Raw genomic sequence first — 20,487 nt, forward strand, 5'->3', positions numbered from 1 at the left:
TAGTCAGCGTTGGTGGGAGGGAAAATAGTTCCAGTTCGGATTTTGTGCACTCACAGGATCCAACACTGATCATTTTGACAGTCTTATTCAAATATGTCTGCCGACGATTTTGTTGATCTTCTCCGTCGCTTCGCCTGTCTCAGACTGGATGCAGAAGTCTTTGCTTTCCTCTTTTTATTAGAAGCCTTTGTATTACCCTGAGACATTTCCTGAACCGAGGAAAGTACATTTCGACCTATATTCTTCCCAGCTTCAATTGCTCTCTGTTTTGCAGCCTGTTTTAGGTTTCGACCCTTTAGCAGATCTCCGGCAAACTGTGCACCTGACTGAAGGAGAGATTTTCCTGCCGATTTGGCAGCTGATTTAAGCATTGGTATGGCCATTTTTGCCAGACCTGAGAATAAACCCCCTATGCCATGTCCTCGCTGTACAGGGGCACCCATAAACACAGGGAATCCACCACTACCTTTTTGGGTGTAATGTGCATCATAACAATGAGGGTCACAAATATAAACCTTTCTCATATTTTTTGTTTGCGCCTGAAGTGAAGTAGAACATCAACTCTGCCTTTCTCAAATGGTATGGAGTCACCTGTGTCACTCCTTATATCTATTTCGATTGTCTCAAATGTAGACTTGCTGACAGAGAAATAATGAATATTTTTATATGACTTGCGAATACTCTCATCCTCTTTACCTTCAGCACATACAGTTCTGAGTAAAGGTGTCAATACATCTCCCACCAGTTGATATTGTAATACATCGCTATACACGTACATATCATGAAAATGTCTGAGTATATCTGCTTGATAGGGAGCGGTTGTGTTCTCGTTAAGGGCAATATTGTCTTGATGAAACCCTAACATATGAGACAGTGGTGATGGTAATAGTATCAGTCTACCTTCTGGGAGTACAAAACTAACTTTTTTTGCAACCCTGTCATAGTTGAGAAAAAAATGTGTATCTTGTTGAACGCTAGTGAGTGCACTTTGAATTTTGAGATTCATTTCCATTACCAATTTGTTGATGTCATTATAGTATTTGATTGGAACTGTTAATGTTTTCCATGTCATGGGTATTTTTCCAGTCTTGGGGTCAGGATCGTCACTGGAAGGGATGTAAATACGAAAATTGTTGTTGGAAAGGTTGATATTACTCCACGTGTGTGGATATTGAAACTCGGCTAATCCTACTTCCCAATTTTCAGTTGAATCTAATCGTATAGCAGTGCTCAGCTTTGTAGTGTAGTGTCCAATTGTATTATCAGGGAAATACTTTAACGAACTATTGCAGGGTAATGAAACATAGAAGTGGTCATTCGTAAAAGCTGCCATGTTATTTCAATTGGAAAAGGTATTCCTTTGCAGAGGATGATGATTATTTTCAGTAGGAAACGACGGGTTTGGTAACAGATAGCCTAGACAGCTGCATAGAAGAGATATCCACAGGTTACTCTCACCATTTGCAAATGCAATGTTAAAAAGAGCTGTGATGACAACGATATAAATGATCACAACTTGAGTAAAGAATATTATTTCTGGTTTTGGAACATTATGCCCAAAAATAATCCAGTTTTTGTGCCGTGAAGTCACCGATTGTCGATCTTCACCCTTGTCTACTTCGTCTTCTCTTTCTACTTCAGACAGAGGTGTATTTCTTTCTATATTTCCATCGGAAAGTTCAATTGACATTTTTTTAGGCAAGATATCTTCATCGACGTTCAACGTCCGAGTGACTAACCCAACTGTTGAATTTTGATGGATAACCCTCCCATTTAACAAAGTATTCCTTTCTCTTACCACGTCCTCTTTCTGCAAGTATTCTTTCTATTTTATAGGTTTTATCAGGGCTTATGCGTACTTTCTGTAATTCTGTTTCATAGAAACTCCCTTGAATGGTGTCTCCGTCATCGTCTTCAATCACGTACAAAGGGGGCCTACTTTTTATTTGTTTTTTTACGGTGAATATTTCCATGGTCCAGTTGGGTAGATAAGATTTCTCAAATGTCATCTTGACCTTGCTTATTCTCACTTTTTCACCAATTTGAAATTTGAATTTGATGTTCTTCAGAGACAGGTTTTCTTTTGAGTAGAGAGTGTGCCAAACATCTGAAGCATTGTCTTCGTTCACTTCACTTGGTTTCATCTTAATACTCCGATGCCATGTGTTGTTATACGAGTGCACAAGTTTTTGGAGAACAGGCACGTATGAGAGAGTATTTCTCTCTGTGAAATATTTCCACATTTTACTTTTAAGGGTCCTATTAAATCGTTCAACTATTGCCGCTTTAACTTCATTATTCGAGGTAAAGAAGTGAATATTTTCTTTTTTCAGATAGGCTTGAAATTTTTTGTTCACAAACTCACCCCCTTTATCAGTTCTCAGATTCTTAGGCTTTCTCTTAGAGGAAGAAATTATCTTTTTAAATGCAGTCACCTGTTCGTCACCTTTTTTTGATTTTAGACCCACAACCCAGGCATATTTTGACAGGGTATCAATTACAGTGAGAAGATATTTAAAGGGTTTATTATACCTGACAATTTTCGATAAATCAACAAGATCGGCCTCCCATTGTTCGTCAATATCAGAAACCACGATACGTCTTCGTATAAAGTGGTGCCTAACTGGTTTGTGAAGTGTGTATGTGTCTTGAGACTGGAGCCATTTTTTTATGTTAGAAGTTGATATCCTCTTACCAACTGCTCTCTTTAAAGCATTTATCCCGCCAAAACTAGCACTATGATTTGGTTCATAATATATTCTTTTCAATAACTCATTCGATTTCTTACTACCAGTCTTCCCACTCGTCATTGCTTTTACCATGTCTCCTTGGTGTGGTAAAACCCGGAGAAGAGACAGGTGAATTCGAATTCCAGAAGGCCAATGGACTTCTGGTTCTTGCCCTGGGCGTTTTATTCACTGATTTTGGCATTTCACCCACCCCGAGTTCTTTTTTCCATTGCCTATTCGTTACCATATCAGCCGATATGCCACCTGTTTTGTTCAAATAGGACAGGACAGGTTCTATTCCAACCGGTGCAAAGGACTGCCTCTTGTTGGATGAGGCATTCTGAACAATAGTTCTTATATTGCTCCCTTTGATGGGCTCACCGTTTATTGAAATTTCACCTTTTCCATCCCACTGGAATTTAGGATCATTCATTAATGCATTGACTAGTTTTTTTGCCTTTGCTTTGGAGTAGTTCGGTATATTGTTGACTATTGTTTTCTGATTAAGTGGAGAGGTTGCAGGTGGTGTGGTTCCACTTGCAACAACCGCCTCTGGCTCTCTTTCTTGTACAACAGGTTGGTTTGCAGCTGTGGCTGTTGTCGCGCGAACACTAGTGGGAATAGGTTTAGTTAAATCTGAGCCTTCTGAGTGAATTGCTCCTAAATACTTTCGAAGTAACTGTGAATATGCTAAAGCTTTGTCATACTCATTCATATCCTTCCTCGATAGCACTTCCTGCATTTCTCTGTCAATACTCATTGCATGGGTTGCCACTGGTTTTGTGTCCTCTTTGTATCGTTGTTGAGACAAATATTTGTCCACCATTTCATGAGGAATTAGAGACATTTTCCTTATTTGACTCATCTTTGGAATAAGACTGTCTGTCTGCTTTTGAATATCAAACACCGAATATACTCCCTATGGCTTTTATGACTGGACCTAGCAGTGCACCAAGAAATCCACCTCGCTGTATGATTCTTTTACGTTCCTTAAACGATGTTTTCTTGTTGGCCAGCTTGCGAATAGAGTGTCTGTGTTTCCTCAAACAGCTGAACTGTTTCTTATTCAGGGCGACATTGCCTTTTAAACAGTTCTTTGCAGACTCACCAACTGCTTTGAACAGGCCATTATCAGCTGATTCTAAAATCTTTCTCCTATTTTTAGCTCGAGCAGTTTTCAGCTTTTTAAGCTGGTGGACATAATTTTTTATGTGATATTTTGCCATTTCTATGTGATGTGGCTGTGTCTGTGAATATTCAACAACTGATGTCATATTCGTATTTCATTTGTTTAAGTATACAATTCGGTTTTCATCTGGAAAGATATTAGTCCTCAATCGTAAATCTTCCGAAGTTGAAGGTTTAAAATCTAAAAATAAGTAACCAAAAGGAGGCTTTGTCGCATCTTTAAATGCCTCATTTAGGGCTTTGGTGTTGCCGGGAGAAATTTGCTTTGCCAAATGTGCTATCTGAGAAACATCTCTTGGATTTTTAAAGATAACAAGATAATTCGAGTTCAAGCTAATGGTGCGTTGTTCTCTGCCTTGGTGAAATAAATTCTGGATTATATAGACTACACTCATATTTTGATGATGACAACCCCTTGTGAATATTTTGGTAACCTTTTCATCTGTTTCACACATTAAGTCATCTATAATGAGTAGGGTACGTGCACCTGATGAATTATCTGTGAACTGTAGTCCAGAGATAAATTCAACATTTGGAAAATTTGCAAATGACTCCTGCCATTCGCCTCCATAACACCACACAACTCTTTGAGGGGGTGGATGGATAATATCTCTTGCATAGGAAATAAGTTTTTGTACAAAGAAAGACTTTCCACACATCGTTGGACCAGCCACAAGACATGTGAATGGATGCTTCAAAAGAAGGTCATCGCTTGAAATATCCATGTTGAAACATCAGAACACAATGATTGACACAAGAACAAAATGAGATTTTATACCGAGTTTAATAAATATCATAATGGTGATCCTTGCAATTAATTAACCAATTGATTAATCGAATATTTACAAACATATACATCAATACTCACAAACATAAACAGCAATCCTTTGAATGAATTAATTGAAAATTTACAAAATATATACATCATCTATACGCGTACACAGATTAATATACATTTATATGCAAAAATATTTAAATATCATACAATTTTTCTTTGAGAGAGCAGGTGGGATGGAATTTCTTGAGATTCGATTAGAGAAAGAAAAAGCTATTTGTCAATCAGGATGATGATGATGATGATGATGATGATGATGATGATGATGATGATGCTGATGATGTAATGACGAAGATTAAACTCATAAAATATCAACATTATTACAGTTGTTAATGTTATTATTCATATTCATATTCATATTCATATTCATATTATTATTATTATTATTATTATTATTATTATTATTATTATCATCAATATATTTACAGTTTCAATGCACAGAATGAAATAAATATCACATTGTTTTATCACCATAAAATATGCCAGTATAAACATTTTATCACAGATATATGCCCTTGCAAATTTTAATTCAAATCAATCTATGGTTGATATCAGTGTCGTTTTCAAGAATATAGGTACAACAAAATTTATCTTATTATTATAACAAAGAGGTGAAGAATCAATATCCAAATGGGAGGGTGTAAAAATCATCAACGAGGTAACGTTTGTCATAAACCAAGCCATATTTCTTTTCCTCTTGTACCGTTACAATTTTGAAGTCCTTTCGCCTTTTGATTTTGAAAGGATTTGTGATCGTAATCTTGTCCGAAAAGTTCAATGCTTCCACAAGTTTCTTCATGGAGTCAAAATTTATGTTTTGACTATTTGCATAGTTCAAGGTAAATCCCCGGACTTTACAGACAGTCTCTCCGCTACCTTTAATTCTGTAACCGTAGTTTTTGGGACCGCCGGATATGAATTCTTCTATAGTTTTACCCTCTAATTCATCTTTAAAGTCACCAAGGTAGTCACCCAAGGGTGGATTGTAATGTTGTTCGTTTGTTTCATCAACGACATATATAATGCTATCCGTATCAAAATATAATACCTGTCGCTCCAGCTTCTCTAATTCAGAGTACAGTTTTAAGCGTGCATGAGCGGTGGTATATGCAGCAATAACACAATTCGTGTATGGACATGGTTCGATGAAGTCATCCTTCTCTCTGAATTTCATCAGAACAAACTCTTCGTTCACAAGTTGAACATCAGTTACTTCAACACTGTCGTCAGTCAACTTTTTGACATACTCTTCTGGATTATCTGTATATAATGTCTTTGTGAAGTTAGATCTCTGCCCAAATTTTCCCCAGAGCGAATTCAAACAGATTTTAGCGATACTTCGTAGCCCTGGATTAACACCAATTAACCCCCTGTCCAATTGGATTCCCTCGTTTTTCTCATAATCGTCAATGTATTTGTTTTTATCCTCCTCTGTACGACACCATTCTGGCCACCCGCTTGCCTCCTGCTTTTGCTTCAAGAAATGATTGATGTAACCCGCAAATATACCCCCCTCCTTCTCAACCTTATCATACTTGGTTGTTTTTTCGAAATGCCAAATTTCAAAAGTCTCTAGAAGTTTATAGCCTTTTTCAATGGCCTTTTTTACTTCAAAAATAACCCAAGTACCCACAAGTGCTCGGTCTTCATCAGAATGGTTGCATATTTTGGAGGATTCAAGAGCGCATTTGGCACAAAGAGAGAATTTCAATTTCTTGTCTCTACGCATAGGCAATACAGGGAAATAGAGTTTCTTTGGCGGTAATATTTTGCACTTTATGAGGCCTTCGCATTTCATTGGGTCTATTTTCCGAATATTTTCACCTCTAAAAACTTTGGGGTGATCTAGTGGATAGTGTTGGTATTTGTTGACCCAAGGATAAAGAGATGTGAAATCTACATATTTTATACTTTCGTTTTCTGTACATTTGTGATGAAGTTTGACAGCATTTGTGCGACCGCCAAAAAAAGCTTCTCTGGGGTTCAAGGGCTCGCTGATGATGATGTCTTTTGTAAATTGAGCAAGTTGGGGGTCGTTTTTAATGTCTTCTCTAAAATCGCATTCACACTTCGTAATGACTGTGAAACCACAACCTTTCAGGAAATTTCGCCGAAACGTTGTGGTTTCACGAAGTTCTCCCATAGTTGTACCAATGCGGGGGTTCATAGTGTCCTTGTGCGGAAAGCATTTTTCACATCCATGCCAGAAACAACCATCAAATTCATAAATGACATTATTCTGTTCGTCGAAACCATCCACTTTGTAATTGGCAATGGATTTTTCACCCCCATTGCCGGCATGACATATGTTGATATCTTTATCTTTGAACATCAACCATTCCAACCACTTTATTCCAATGTTGGACTGCTTGTCAAATGTGTAACCATGAGGTGGCAGAACAGCAATCGAAGAGGGGGTCATGAAGTTTTGTCGAAACACTCTACTACAAGCTGATGCTATAGTTACGCTTTCTTTAAAAGGATTCACCTTTAGCAAGCATTCGAATGAGTCCACAAAGCGAACACAACACCTTCTTAAAATGGTGACGTCACTCTGACAATAGGATTCCAGTTCCTCTTGTAAATCATAGGGTTTTCCAAGTTGGCCATTATACCACAGAAGAAACTTTTTTCTCCCTTCCACGGTCATACTGTCGGGGTCGAAATATTTAATGTCGGGGATTTCTCCGATATATTTTTCATTTGCTTTTGTATTGAAATGGTGTGGAAAGTAGCCTTTTTTCATCTCATTGAAATTAAAGGTTTTGGGAAAGTTGCTAAGAGGCATGTTCAGAAAACTAAGAGAATCGAGAAATTTCACTCCAGCTGCTTCGAATGAAAGAATTTTCTGGCCAACTTGAATAACATCTGTTGGTTTGATCCCTACACTATGAAGGTATTGAATAATGAAAAAGGCATCGTAACCCCTGTTGTTGTGTGCCACTGCCACTTTACCTATATTTGAACCGTTGAATAGCCACTCGCAAAAATCTACGACAGTATTTTCCCCACGGAATACTTTCTCTTCTCGTTCATCACCACACAAAATACATTTTAATTCATCATCATTCTTAGCACTTTCCTCTATTCCACAAAAGAGGCAGCAACGATGTGCAATACACAAGTTTGGAATGTGCTCTCGTTCACCATTTTCTAGAATTTTTTCTTGGGTGGATTCAAAGTCGTAAAATACAAATTTCATAAAATCTCTCATTGCACCCTTCTTCTTCTGCTTTGGTTTTTTGATGAAACATCTGTGGTCATGTGGTTTATTCATACCACAAATATGGCAATACGTTGTAAAACATTGGTGTTTGTTTCGTTTATCATATGATTTATCACATTTCAAGCATTTTATGAAAAGTTCACAAACGGAATGAGCGGCATCATTTTTTACAAGGTGTCTTTCATAGCACGCTTGACTTTTGAAAAGACGTCTACATTTGGGACAGTTTGTCCATTTAACTATATCACAACCGGTGTCTGTTTTACAACATGCACACGTAGCTTCGCAGACATGGGTTTTATCGTTTTGGTAACCTTTGTCGCAGTGCGGACAATAATAAGACCTCTCAAAGAACCCTGTCATAGACATGATTGGAGCAAAATGCTCATCATAGTGGTACAGATTTATGCGGTGCGGTGCAGGGGGTCCTCTGTAACACATGCAGTTGAAATATAAACTAGAATATACCACGAGCTGATAATCGGGTGAAAGGTGTGCTTGAAATTTAGCGACGTCTTTGAGGGTGCATTTGGATTTTGGAACACCCGCATTTTCATGAAGCTCGGCCGCCATTTCACCTTGTTTTTTACTATTGGGATGTCTGATTGACTGGTGTTGTGGATGGTTATCTATACGAGTTTTACTAACGATGATGGCTCTGGCTAAACATAATTCGTCATCTTTGTTTTGAATTTCGATGAAGCATGACTTTTCGCGGACTTTTTGATGAAGAGAGGCAATCCCTCTTGCATACAAACCGCCAATGGGAAGAGGGGCGTGTATGAAATTGACGAAAAACTCGCCCTCGAAAAGCCATGAGTCATTTGATTGAGTAACTCTCTCGATTTCACTCATGATCTTTTCGACTGTGAGTTGATCTGGTGAAATGAATGGAATACTGATATGTCTAAGTCCTTGACCAGATATGACAAGTCGGACTCTGTCTTGGGGCTGCACATCCTGAAGGAGACGATTTAAAAGTTCTCCGAAAACATTTGATATGTGAAATAAGATATCATTGAAAGAGGTACCTCGCTCCATTCCAGTTACTTTGATTTTCAAATCTTGACCCATCGTGCCATATTTTCTTATTTTAATGTCCTTGAGCGAGATAATTTGAAAAACAGGCTGTGCATGAGGATGGTTATGTGCTTGCCCATGTATCTCATTGTCCGACTCGTCAACATTTTCATCATCATCATCATCATCATCATCATCATCATCATCATCATCGGAAGGAGAAGAAGAAGAAAAAGAAGAAGGGCCATTTTGGTTGATGACCTGGTGACCACCAATCTGAGTATTGGCTACGTTTTTTTTGTCGTCTTTTGACGAAGCCCTAAAAAAGACGTCGCCATCTTGGTATCATGGAAAGGGTGTACCACAGAATGTGTGCCACTTAAAATTGCCCGGATGTTGGGATTGTCTTTCTGGGGTACACCATTTCCAACATTACCACCCGGTAGAACACCAATTGCATGAGGAGGTCTCCTTTCATTGGGACTTTTCAAAAGTGATCTCAAGACAGAGTCCCTGTCCTGCCTCCTCTGTCGCTTCTTTGAATTCCCCCCATCGAGGTCAAGCTTCCGCTTAGTAGGATCAGACCTGATATAAGCGGAGGATGTCGATGCAACTTGAGAGGTATGAGGTTCGTTCACCTCTTGCAACTTGTTAGTTGTAAGTGATGAACGCTCCTCAGCCTTGGTGAGGATGTTCGACTCCAGAAACTGCTGGAGTTGGACATCCTGCCCAAGTTGTGATGATTGCAACCCCTCAAGTTGCACTTTCCCATTCGTAATCTCATCAAAGAGATTATGAACTATTTGACCTCGAAGAGGAGAATCAGAATCCACGTTTACAATTGGTGTACAGAGTGGTGATTCTGATTGGTTGCCTGTTACATTTGATTCATTATCTGGAAACGATCCTGAAAGATATTTCAGGACGTCCCCATCTGACGAATTTTCTGTCATAGGCAATCCGTTTGGTAATTTGTCTCTTTTTGAATGGCACTTCCTATTTTCTTCATAATATAGCAAGTCCGAGAAGTCTAGCAAAGCAAGATCCTCTGGTGTGCATGGCACCCCCTCCAATTCTCTGTTTAGGGGAGGTATTTTTTCTTTGCTATCTTCCCGGACAGGCATCTGTTTCACTAGATCAGGAGAGTCTGGAACAAGAACAACATCCTCATCAGATGGTTGAGGCATTTCAGTTGTCAGATGTTCTTGTTCCAACGCCTCCTGATCTCCAGCAACACACTGATGAAATTCAGGAACAAAAAACACCTCATTCAGGTCTTTACCATCGGGACGATAAATTTGCGAAGGAGGTATTTTTTCTTCCTCATGATCCAAATCAATATTGCTGGATCGTTGCAGCAGATCCCTTAAATGTGGACTATCCCGTACCGTATGCGGCTGATCAGTCACCATAATGACAGATTGATGAGGTGGTGAAGGAGGCGTTTCAGGCACAGCATTTTCCTGACAACCAGCATCAGATGACGATGGTAAAAAAAAGAGTGTAGGATTTAAATACGGCATCATTACCTCAAGAAATTCCTTACGTTCCTTCCCTTCATAATATTTTGGGAGGTACATCTTCCCAACACCTGCTCTCTTCAAAACCCAATCGTTTAAAATGTCTATAAAATCACTGTACGTTCTTTCGCCCATTGTTGTTGTTGTTGACTGCGTTACAGGTGGTGGGAGTGGCGGGGATATTCTTCCAACTTTTCTTTCTTCATCATTTCCAGGGGTTGTTGTTGTTCTTGATGGTGATGGTGGTGAGGGTGTTGGTTCTTCTGGTGGCGTTTTTGTAACTTCTAAATAAAAAAAGTTTTGTTTCAATTCAGGACAATGTAAAAAAAGTTTATATCAAACATCCTTCTCAGTTGTTGTTGTTGCTATTATCAATAGTGTAGATCATGTTATTGCTGTGATTTAGATAACAAGAGATTTTTTTTTCATTTTAAGACTATGTAAAATTAGAAAAAAAATTACAAATCAGGATCTCGAACAGTTATGAACACACTTACTCGTTTTTTTTGTTGTCATTCTTGGAGTTGACAGTTGAGTTTTAAATGACCTCTTTTTTAGATAGAGCTTCAAATGGCCTGTGAAGAAAAAAAAAGGTGTAATCATTAGATCATACACATTCAATAAATTAAGCATAAATATATATATATATATGTATATATATGGGGTTTTTTTGGCATATATCAAGACATTTACAAATTTATTTATTTACTACACACCTTTCTTTGCCTCTTTAGGCCTCTTCCTTTCCACTTTTACCCATTCATGTGGTTTAGAAGTGAACTCCTCCTCGGAATCAGGTCCGTCTGAAAAGAAAAAAGACAGTACTCTATTATGAAATTACATTAACTTCGTAAAGTTGGGTTCTTTTTTGTTATAGCATTAAAAAATAAAGCATGAAGAAGAATAAGAAAGAAAAACTTACCAAGAATAGGAAGAGGCTTTTTTCCAGCAACCACATTGGCATATGTCAATTTTTTATTACTAACAGCAGCTGCTGCTGCACATGACCGTTCCATTGTCTTCTTTTCCATTATTATAACTGAAAATAAGTAATATACAGGAATAGAGAAGTGTTTGTTGCGAAGTTTTGTGTTTGACGAGTTCATGTCATAGAAAGAGTTGCTAAATGAATGCATGTCATTGCTGCATACAGGTAATGATTCTGACTCATTGTATAGCAAATAGAAATACGACTCCATTTCAATGACAGGAGCCAAAAGAGTTGTGACTTTGGCAAGTTTGGCGAAAAATTATCAGATTGCGCACAACCAAAACACAAACCTTTTCATATGTGTTGAGAGCAAATGCAATGCCTATCGTGGTATCAGTAGATTGAGTCATTAAATGCTAAATAAAAACAGGGGTCATTTTCATAATAAGCTGTTCGGCAGCTTTGCAAAATGAACCATTTTCCAGGAGCAGTTTCTACTTTTGTTATGTGAAATGTGTCCCTTTTTATCACTGTGATTCTCGGATCCTGTACTTGCTCTCGTGAAATTGTACTTGGAACAATTATAACACCTTCACAGTTCTTTAATTCTGGGATGTATGTTGAAAAAGTGAACTGAAATGATCTTCTCACATATTCAGGAGGATGCATGTTTGATACAATCTCGCCATTTGGACACAACTTCCAGCCATTGCTGTTTGATAACACATGAATTGATTTGTATTTAGCAAGTATCTCTAAACATTCTGGAGCAGTGAACACATTAGTTCTCTCCATCTTGAATATTTCATCCATGGTAAAAGGGCCATATTTTTGCCTCGCTGGAATAGTACGATTAAGTACATAGAGATTATCATTTATCATGACATTTCCATGAGAAATTATTTTTCTTTCTTCATTTCCCTCAAGCAGCTCATCAAAGAGCTTCTCCCCAACTACAAAAACTCCATGAACAGGATCCTTTCCTTCAGGATAGAATGCCTGATGCAGACAGAAATTCAGAGTGGCAAGCACAGTTTTGGGGAGCGGTCCTTCCATGTTGACGATCTCGGTCCAAATGGATAACCAAAATGTGTTTGGTGTGTTTTGAGGATAAATTCAAATGAAGTTTGCTCAAGGTCAAGTTTGTCATTGTTCTTTAGCATGTGACCTCTCATAATCACACACTCATATCCAATGAGATTCACTCACAAATATCACATAGTAGATAAAGAATGGACAGCATCTATCAGAGTTCATTTGAGATTAGTGCACCACAATGTCTACATATGAACAACTGCAAGCAAGTGTGCGGAAAGCACTACAACTACCAAACGTAGTTATATTTGGCACAAGATTGGAAATTATGCACGGCAGTGTGTGTGATGACTGTATGCTGGGAGATCACCATTTCCAAAACTACCACATCAAGTGTACAAACTGTGAAGCAAAGAGATGTACACACTGCTTCATGAAAAATGTTCAAAAGGACCTAATTTTGAATAACCATATGTGTGCACATTCATGTCCATGTTTATGTACATGTGGAACAATTGATGAAGAGAGGGAATTCCTAGACTTGGAGGAAGCTTCAATCATATACCATAGAAGTTTGACACCATCATCATAAACTTTTCACCCAGGGGCATCAGGAAAAACGGTCCTTTCAGGGCCAAATATACCTCCAAAAATAAATCTCATTGTAGGCCTACAATAAGGAATAATAGATCAAAAATTCTTACCTTAGTTTAATATCCGTGAAGTTTCTGGGTATGAGATTCTCCTGATATCACCAAAGCCACAACACAATAGACATCCGTCTCAAAAGACTATGAGTAACAGAATGATTAAACAATAATATAATCCTGATCTTAAACAAGAATCACACAAGTTGTTGAAAAATATCTGTATGTAACAAAGGGAAAAAAATAATTACCAGTACTTATGGTCAAATTAGGGTCATTAAATAAAACGGTAGCAGCATTTAGGTCGATCATCACAATTATGTTGTTCCATCGTTTATGACCTGATTAGGACAAAAATTACAAAAAATTATACATAATACCCAAACTACCATTTGGTGAATTGCACCAATCATCATTTGCATAATGTCATACATGCATTTTAGTAGAGTGCTTTGTGAAAAGTTCTAGGCAGTTGACTTTAGTCTGTACAGAGTTGGTGAAACTTTGAATGTGATATTTTTCTGAATATTGTTTTAGCAGACTCTGTTGCATGAAATAGAAAAATATTGAATGGCATACCATGTACTAACGCTTTTTGGTCCAAAGGGAAAAAGAGTGGCCAATTGTAATATGAAGTCTTCCTCCTTGAGGTTGATGTAATATATAAATAGTTCATCTATGTCTGTCATACTGTAGTTGTTCCTTATCAAAGCTGTTGCTTGGGGTACCTTATGATAACGCTTCATGTTTCAAAGAGAACAGATTGGTCAATTGCAGTATGAAGTCTGCCCTCTTGTGGTTGGTGTAATATGTAAATACTTCATCTATGCATGTCATGCTACAGTTGTTCCTTATGAATGGTGATAGGTGTACCATGTAATAACGCTTTTTGTTCCAAAGAGAACAGAGTGGCCAATTGCCATATGAAGTCTTCCTCCTTGTGGTTAGCATAATATATAAATACTTCATCTATGTTTGTAATGCTATAGTTGTTCCTTATCAAAGCTGCTTTTGAATGCTGTACATGAACTTGACGTGGTATTCTTAGATATTTTACAACACCCTTAGTATTATATGTGCTGACTCACTCTTATTCTTTTCAGTATCTTCAAGTTATGTCTACTATGTCACCATGTCACTAGGCTATAACCCAAATTGGTTATTTTTCACAATATCCACAAACTGGTTTACCAAGTCAAGGTCGTCTAAACTTCGGATATCTCAAGTATGTCAGTAGGTCAGTGGGCCATGACCCACTCTGGAGATTTTACACCATATCAAAACTAGGTCACTAGGTCACTAGGTCAGGTCAACTTTGAAAACTTCTCACACAGAAAGTAGGTCAACAGGTCAACAGGTCACTAGGTCAAAAGTTCATAACTTTCCCACTCTGGAGATTTTACACCATATCCAAACTAGGTCACTAGGTCAGGTCCAAAGTAGGTTACTAGGCCATGACCCACTCTGGAGATTTTACACCATATCCAAACTAGGTCACTAGGTCAGGTCAACTTTCAAACTTCTCATACACAAAGTAGGTCAGTAGGTCAGTAGGTCACTAGGTCATCCAAACTAGGTCACTAGGTCAGGTCAACTTTCAAACTTCTCATACACAAAGTAGGTCAGTAGGTCAGTAGGTCACTAGGTCAAAAGTTCATAATTTTCCCCAAGTAGCCCATATACTACTTACTACTTCAGTGGAAATTCAACACTTACTGTCGCATAAATTTGGTGTTTGCAACTTTGATTAGAATTTTGTACATTAATGAATTTCGGTCACTTTATTCCATGATATTTTAGTCAGGCGTCTCTGATCAGACCCTCGGCATCAGAAATATATTACTGACGAAGTTTGGTTGATGAGTTGATTTGCCATGAGAAGTAGATGTCCACACCCTTTGTGCCGGTCCGTATTGTATGGCATGGACTGCAAATGGACTGCAAATGTCGAAATGGACTGCATGGGAGTCTAGGGGTGACTGAATATCAACGTGCTTCCAAGGGGTAAAATGCCTATCTTCGCGGATCGACGCGGGAGGGGAGTTTTTAGTCACGGCGTGGCAAATTCTAGGTGTCACGCGCTGTTCTCAGAATTACTATCACGGTTAAAATCCCCCCCCCCCGCTTGTTACTTTGGGGTCTAAAAATGCAAACAAAAAAATTGCGGGAGGTCTTGGTTCGGCCTTTTTCAAATCCCACACCTACACTTCGAACGCAGTGGAACGGCCTCGTCATGTCGACGATCAGGATGACGAAATGGATGCGTTCGCAATTCGTGTGAATTACGGCAGTAATAAACATCGCGGGAAGTGCAGTTATGCACGCCAAATTGCTAAAACTTGGCTCTTGTGATATTTTCAAGTCAGTCTACAGAACAGACCGTTGAAATTTATGTTTATTTCTGGTCTCGGTCGGGACCTTTCATTTCGAGATATGAACCAAAACGAGTTGTTTAAGACCTGCGCGAGCGATGAAGTGATGAAGTGCGGAGAACGGGACGTTTCCCACTAATTGGCCTGACCCTGATGTTGAAGCCATTGTGAGGTTTGAAAATGAGAGTTTTTAATCATTTACGGGGATCTTGGTCGCAATTGAACATTGGGTTGAGTGGCTCGATGGCTGACCGGATTACGATCATTGAATAATTATTTTGCTATCGTGAATGGTACAGTGGTTTGACGTATAGTATACATGTATATCGAAGGTATTCGCGATTCGCCAGCAGTGGTATAGATAGTCTTTCTTAGAAGGGGAACTACGTGATCAAGATGAATGAAAAATGTATTTCTTAACCATTTTTTTGGGAGATCGGCTTTCGAAATTTCTGTGTCTTTGTCAGGTTTGCCAGAGATCATATTGTTCAATGATCATAAAGGTGGATGTCATCCCATGATCCTGGTAAAACCATGGTTTTCAATATACTCCGCCTCTCGATATTTCAAAGACGAAGGTTTAAAAAACCCTGAATTTCTGAATGGATGGATGTCAATAAAAGTTGGCCTGGAATAAAAAGCTTCGCCTGCTAATTGATCTCCATCTTTAAGCGTTACACCTGCTTGCCCCACGCGACAGATGAAAAATAACTTAATCCAATCGGAGACCGGAAGATCGTCCGCCGCCATCTTGGAAAGAGGTCGTCAACTGGATCCCCGCCACATGCTAATCATTATTGGTCCCCTAACAACGTTAAAACAATAACAAATAAATATTCTGTTGACAAAACTGAGGATATGATTCAAAAACAAAGGTTATCTAATTAATATATTTGCATAGACTTGTCCGAGTCTGTTAACAGGTGACCGCATTACCCAAGCTTACGTTATCCGGTTTTTGTTTTAACGACCAGTCCGATCAGACGCTGTAGACAATCACCCCTGGAATAACTGAGAATAACTGTTAAAATCACAGCATGTCAGCACCAGGGGAGTAAAGTGATTAGTTCCCTTTCATCCCGTCAGGGGTCGAGTTTTGATAGTAATTATTGTCCGAAATAATATCAACACAACGACTACATGTTTGAACACTTGGGGTTACGGTTTTTCAACTCTGGTGTTTTCACTTCAGTTTAAAGAACAAGAAACTTGTCAAAAACAAGCGTTTATTGTTTGAACTCTGCTCATGCTCAGGCTCTCAAGTCAAGGAGTTTCCTATAATGCACGACTCTCGAGGAAGGGCCATATTGAGAACAAACACAAAATAACTTCCTATAGGTATTAGCCACCGAAAAAAGTTTTTTTTGTTGTTGTTGGAAAATATTGACTTTTAGAGCATAATGAATGTTCGGCACGTATCTATATGCGATCCCCGGATGCGATCGTGCGCCTTTCATTGATTTCTATTCCATACATGTGTACACTACATGTACATTGTTTTTTTGTGAACATGTTTTTTTTGTGTACAAATGTACTCACTCAGTCATACTTACCATGTCCGTGCAATATCAAAAAATCGTATGACCCACCGTACGCCACCAGCCACTTCTAAAAGAATAACGGTTCTTACTTACTATTACATGTACTTTCACGTATTTCATGGTTCTTAACTGTCAATATTTCATTATGTTTTAGATATCATCATGAATATGTTTATTTGTAACTTCGCGTAGGTACACTTTGCAACTCATGAAGACATTATAAGAATACGTTCATTCCTGTTCCGTGTCGCTTCTATATATTAATGCCATGCTTATTGGATTAATGAAGCTTAATGAATCATAAACTACATGTGCATCACTAATAAATTAATCATAATTCCGAAAAAGGTAATTAATGAAATTAAATGGCTTAACCGTAGTGAGTTAATCCACGAATCAAGGCAAGCTAAATATAAATATAAACCGCTCTCTTCAAGGAAAGAGAGAAAGGGGATTTAAAGTTAGAAAAATAAGGTATTACCTACCATAAAGGAATATCCTTTATGGTATAACTTGACGTCAAGGGGCGGAAAACGTGTGAACGTCACGGATGACGAATTGGTCTTGTACTCCATCTGCTCACCAGGGGGATGTTATGTTGCCATGGCATCGAAAAAACAGCATAATATGACATGAAAAATTTTAAATAGATATAATAAGAATAAGAAATAGAAAATGCGCGGGCACAGTAATACACTGCAAGCTTGTTTGTTGTTTGGGTTGATAAAAACAAGACACAGGTTTTTGATACTCCTACCTCGTATGACTAAACAATATAGCTTTAGTTTAATTAGTGAATAAATGGTAAGCCAGAATAGAATCGTGTATACACACCAAAAAACACCTTGCATGCGTCCATCCAAGCCGGTGGAGAGGAATCTTCGTGGCGCATAAAAAAACATTCGGCTCATGAAGTACCTCATCTTAAACCAAAGGCAATGTATCAATGTTTGACAAATTTGATCCTCAAGTTTGATTAACGATGAATAGGCTGACGAGACAGGACAATAGCTTCTTTAAAACATCGGTTAGCTTCTTTAAAACTGCGGTCTTTGATCAAAGGAAACACTTTGCGGCAATCCAAGCCATCCAGGGAGTCTTCTTTCCAAACAAGGTGTGATCCACGTAGCAACAGGTTGAACCGCGGCCCCTTTGATTTGAAGGTGTTTAATACTTTTGTTGGGATATTGACCAAAAACTCAATTCAGTTTCACAGCAAGGGCAAGCAACATCCACTTGGGGCTTGAGTATGTGTGGGTGGATGAGCTAAGTGCTCATTAATTTACATAAAAATGTCGTGGTCGTCCTTTGATTTCCGAAAAAGTTAAAAAAATTATTACACGTCAAGAAATGTTTTTTCTACACATTTTTATATATATTAAGTTCATTGATGAGTATATACCACTATCACTTTTGATTGCGCATTACTAGTTATGTCGTATGTACATATCCCTCATCTAAAAGTGTCATTAACAGAAAGTGATAGTCTGCCCACGTGTTTGTTTATGGCACATTTATCGTCCGTTTTTTTCATTACATCAAATTTCATCCCTCTCATTTTCGTGGCTTATTGTTCCAGTTTTTGCATCGGTCGGTTTCTGTAGCGTCCTCAAACACACCACCGCCACACTCTCGGTTATATCGAAAGTTCTCCAATAGCTTGTATTGTTATTATCTCAAACGCTTTTCAAACCAAGAACAGTTATAATGTGGTTATTGTATTGAGTGTAATATTTGCAAACAGCCTGCTCATTTTGAGTAAATGATCGAATTGTCATAACACATTCAAAAACATCCACTGACCGCTGATCTTGTGCGCGTGCGGGTCGTGACGTTGTGCATCACGTGACCGCCTCGCTGTCGAGGAAAACATGGAAGACAAAAAAACAAAAACAATGTAAGTTATTGTGTGGTTTTGAATAAGAATTAAACTGTTATTGAATGCCGCACGGTGGTCTTCTGACTTGAACGAACAGGCCAAAAATTAAGAACTAGTAGATCCTAAACTGATTCTCGGAACATTGGCTTTGTTTTCCGCTTTGTTTATCTCCTTGGATGGAGTACGTTTCTACACTGCAGGCAAAATTCATAAAAGTTTACAAGTAAATCGTATTCAGCAATAGTAGTTAATTTGTTAATTAGCACTAGTGACTAAAGAGTCAAATTATCGCCAGTTAAATAAAAGTTGAATTACTTTGAATACTGTGTGATTATAATTAGTTACATTTAATTGCAGTCAGTCGATTTTGTGAATTGCTTTACAATCACATTTTGAGTGTTTTGATTAGATAGTGTGATCAATTTTGATTTAATTTGATTTAACTTGATTAAATTTTGTACTAAATTTTGTTAAATCTGATTAAATCAAATTTGATTTAATTAAAGTGATGTTAGATAAATTCATATCATTACGTCGTGGGTAGCTTTTGGCCTGCCTGATATTCCAAAACTGCCTCGCAACACTGGCGAAATAAAAGTACCAAAGATCAGAATTAGTGTGATGCTACCAGTGGCGGCGCATGGTGTCAAGCAGGGGCATTATCCTCCTGTCTAGGTAAATCCCATGCCCAAGTTGTCCTTTTAAGCCTACTGTTGGCGATACTTTTATTTTTTTTATACTACGGTGTTCTCCGAAATACCGCAGAGAAGAATGTTCGAAGGGTGGATTATCAGGAATTTTTATCAGGGTCTGAAGGAAGTGCTAATATATAATTACGTGGACAATGAAGGGTATAAAAATCACTATCTATCACCCAAACTAAAATAAGTCACATGTTAATGCTTTGTCAAGGATTGGCCGATAAAATACCACATTTCAACTGTTTGTGTAAAATGCAACAAGTTTGATATACATGTAATATAAAATAAATATGTCTTTCGACCAAACTGCTGGGGATGACGGATGATAATAAGAAGCAACGCAGGTGTGACCAGGGCTTGGGTGTAATCAATCGCCGGAACAGCATCTACTTCGATCACTTGGCTAACGGGGCTAAAGTGTGAAATTTGTTAATTTGAAAGTTTGTCTAACGACGTCATACATGGTTGACCCCGGCGGGACCAGTGAGAAGGGATCAGTTAATTATACGCCTTCGTGGGGTGTTTAAAGGCTCACTCACTCCAGAACATGAACAGTTCCACTTTTGTGTTCATAGTGGTTAGATCTCGCATAGACTTTACGACTAACTCATAGACTTTATAGAAAGAAAGATGCAAGTTCAAACGCCTACGGATTGGAATCTTAACTTGCTTAATAACGAGACGCTGTGTCGGGCCAAAGGCCATACCACACGAGAACTAGGCCTAGCGTCGAACAGTATGGATAATTCAATGAACTCAGGTAGGCAAAGAAACTGGTTTATTTCGATTTTTTTCCATTATTTTCCAAGATATTTTGACAGAAATTTCAGATCGAATTTTTCCAGTTTGATGATCTGTGGGAC

General features: G+C 38.2%; 2 protein-coding genes across 3 annotated transcripts in view; one reads left to right on the forward strand and one right to left on the reverse strand.

The window, feature by feature from the left end:
- Positions 1–20,487, forward strand: part of LOC135492647 (photoreceptor-specific nuclear receptor-like) — a 58,039-nt gene that overhangs the window by 26,806 nt on the left and 10,746 nt on the right. The window lies entirely within an intron of this gene.
- LOC135492317 (uncharacterized) lies at positions 4,683–14,801 on the reverse strand. 2 transcript variants are annotated; one of them, XM_064778706.1, is made up of 5 exons: positions 13,189–14,801; positions 11,441–11,557; positions 11,235–11,321; positions 11,016–11,093; positions 4,683–10,802 (listed from the first exon to the last, which is right to left on the reverse strand). In XM_064778706.1, the coding sequence occupies exons 2-5, from the start codon at positions 11,547–11,549 to the stop codon at positions 9,286–9,288; spliced, it is 1,791 nt and encodes a 596-aa protein (XP_064634776.1). In that variant the 5' UTR covers positions 11,550–11,557; positions 13,189–14,801; the 3' UTR covers positions 4,683–9,285. The 2 variants fall into 2 exon arrangements, with proteins under 2 accessions (XP_064634776.1, XP_064634774.1); XM_064778704.1 differs by having other exon boundaries at positions 11,441–14,801.

This window comes from Lineus longissimus, chromosome 8, assembly GCF_910592395.1.
Source record: "Lineus longissimus chromosome 8, tnLinLong1.2, whole genome shotgun sequence".
Taxonomy (NCBI): Eukaryota; Metazoa; Nemertea; class Pilidiophora; order Heteronemertea; family Lineidae; genus Lineus; species Lineus longissimus.

Coding starts and splice junctions, on each gene's coding strand:
- LOC135492317 (XM_064778704.1), bottom strand. CDS start 11,717: ATGGAGTCGTATTTCTATTTGCTATACAATGAGTCAGAATCATTACCT. Junction 11,322..11,440: donor AAAGCCTCTTCCTATTCTTG/GTAAGTTTTTCT, acceptor TTTTCTTTTCAG/ACGGACCTGATTCCGAGGAG. Junction 10,803..11,015: donor AATGACAACAAAAAAAACGA/GTAAGTGTGTTC, acceptor TTTTTTATTTAG/AAGTTACAAAAACGCCACCA.